This window comes from Priapulus caudatus, unplaced genomic scaffold (genome assembly GCF_000485595.1).
Source record: "Priapulus caudatus unplaced genomic scaffold, Priapulus_caudatus-5.0.1 Scaffold945, whole genome shotgun sequence".
Lineage (NCBI taxonomy): Eukaryota > Metazoa > Priapulida > Priapulimorpha > Priapulimorphida > Priapulidae > Priapulus > Priapulus caudatus.
The window spans coordinates 116132-117784 of record NW_014578006.1 but is presented as its reverse complement, the minus strand read 5'-3'; the positions used below and the strand labels follow the sequence as shown (position 1 = coordinate 117784).

Below are 1653 nucleotides of genomic sequence, written 5' to 3'. Positions count from 1 at the left end.
GGAGCGAGGGAGCGAGGGAGCGAGGGAGCGAGGGAGCAAGCAGGCAGCCAGAGCTCTGAGAGCGAGCACAGCAACATAGACTCCGTAGAACAGAACGGTACGCGAGGGAGGGAGGGAGGGAGTGAGGGAGGGAGCGAGGGAGGGAGTGAGGGAGGGAGCCGGGGAGCGAGGGAGGGAGGGTTTTTTGGCATGAAATTTTCGGATGGGGGATGGTCAATATCTCCTCTTCAAGGCTTTTGAGGGGCTATTTCAGGCTGATATTCGTGATAGGATTATGAACAACTTTCACATTCTGATACCTAACGAGATCATACACCTAAAAAATCGTCATCATCATCGTCAAACGTCCGTTGTCATATTTTTCCTAACAAGGGTTTACGATAACAAGTAACAACTGTGCCTACAGTGTTATCACTGATCGGCGGTGTATGGTATGGTCCCACGACTACTCACACTTGCACGGGGAACAGACATACAAGTAACAGCTACGTTAAGCGTGAGCGTGTGTAACCATCCGTTGCTGTCGTTGCAGTAAGCGGCCGCAGCTCCGCCTACGGAGACGTGCTACCAGAGAGCGCCACCGGCGGGGTGCGCAGCGAGACCAGCTCTGTGGGTATTCCCTACAGCGGCTACGTACAGCCAGAGGGAGCCGAGGAGACGGATCTAGACACCAGCTACAGGTCGGTACAGCATGTTATTTTAGTTTATACTACTTTATATTTATAATTATTAGTTTATACAATATATTACTTTATATTATTAATTATTTTTTAATTTTATTTTATTAATTTTTATATATTTATTTATTTATATATTTATTTATATATACAATGTTTTGCATGAATGCAGTTGAGTCTTTATAACCGGACACGTCTATAAAATGAACATCGGTATTAGAGTCTTTGAGACTCATCTATATTGTATTAGAGTACTGTCTGTACTAGAGACTTAACATTCCGCAGTGCAGTGAGTGGCAGTTATACACGGAAGCCACCCCCTATAAACAAGGTTGGCTGTATAAGGCTGCTGCTGCTGCTGCTGATCATGATATGGTCATATACCTTACCGTGTCGATACATACTGTTATGATGAGCTCCCTCCCCTCCACTCTCCAGGCTTCACTCGCTGCGACTGCTGCTGCTTGATAGACTCACGCAGGAGCTGCCGGAGCTGCGTGAGGTGGGTGGCGTGCGAGCGATCCCCTTCATGCAGGTGCTGCTCATGCTCAGCTCGGACCTCGACAGCGACGAGGACGCAGACAAGGCGGCGCTAGACAGGTGAGCTGGCTCTCTTCACTCGTGTGTACGTGTGTCTGTGTGGGCGGGGGAAATGCATTAAATATTAATGCTAATAATTTCAACTGTAATGTTTCGTGCAACACGTTCAATCGACATTTGTTTCATTTTATATTGTTTCATCCTCAAATCTTTCCTACAAATTTCACCAGCGACGTGTCAAAAGCGACCGTGATAATATACATATGTTTGCCGTGTTTCGTCACAGAGGGAGAGGGTCGTCAGACGGTGCTTGCCGACCGAGGTCTGTCCGTCGACGACGAGTCGCTCGTGGCGCCCCCTATGCCGCTGACGTCGCTCGACCGCCTCGTCGCGAGTGCATTGGAGGTGCTGGACGGATGCTTCTCGATTCAACACG

The 1653-nt window shown here is 48.5% G+C and overlaps 1 protein-coding gene across 1 annotated transcript in view; it reads left to right on the top strand.

Moving 5' to 3' along the window:
• LOC106814561 (E3 ubiquitin-protein ligase UBR4-like) overlaps positions 1–1281 on the top strand; it is a gene marked incomplete at its 5' end in the record, with an annotated part of 3150 nt that extends 1869 nt beyond the window's left edge. The window contains 2 exons of the mRNA XM_014818893.1: positions 533–680; positions 1116–1281. Of these exons, the coding sequence (XP_014674379.1) occupies positions 533–680; positions 1116–1281 (314 nt within the window). The remainder of the gene's footprint in view (positions 1–532; positions 681–1115) is intronic.
• Positions 1282–1653: the final 372 nt, after the last annotated feature.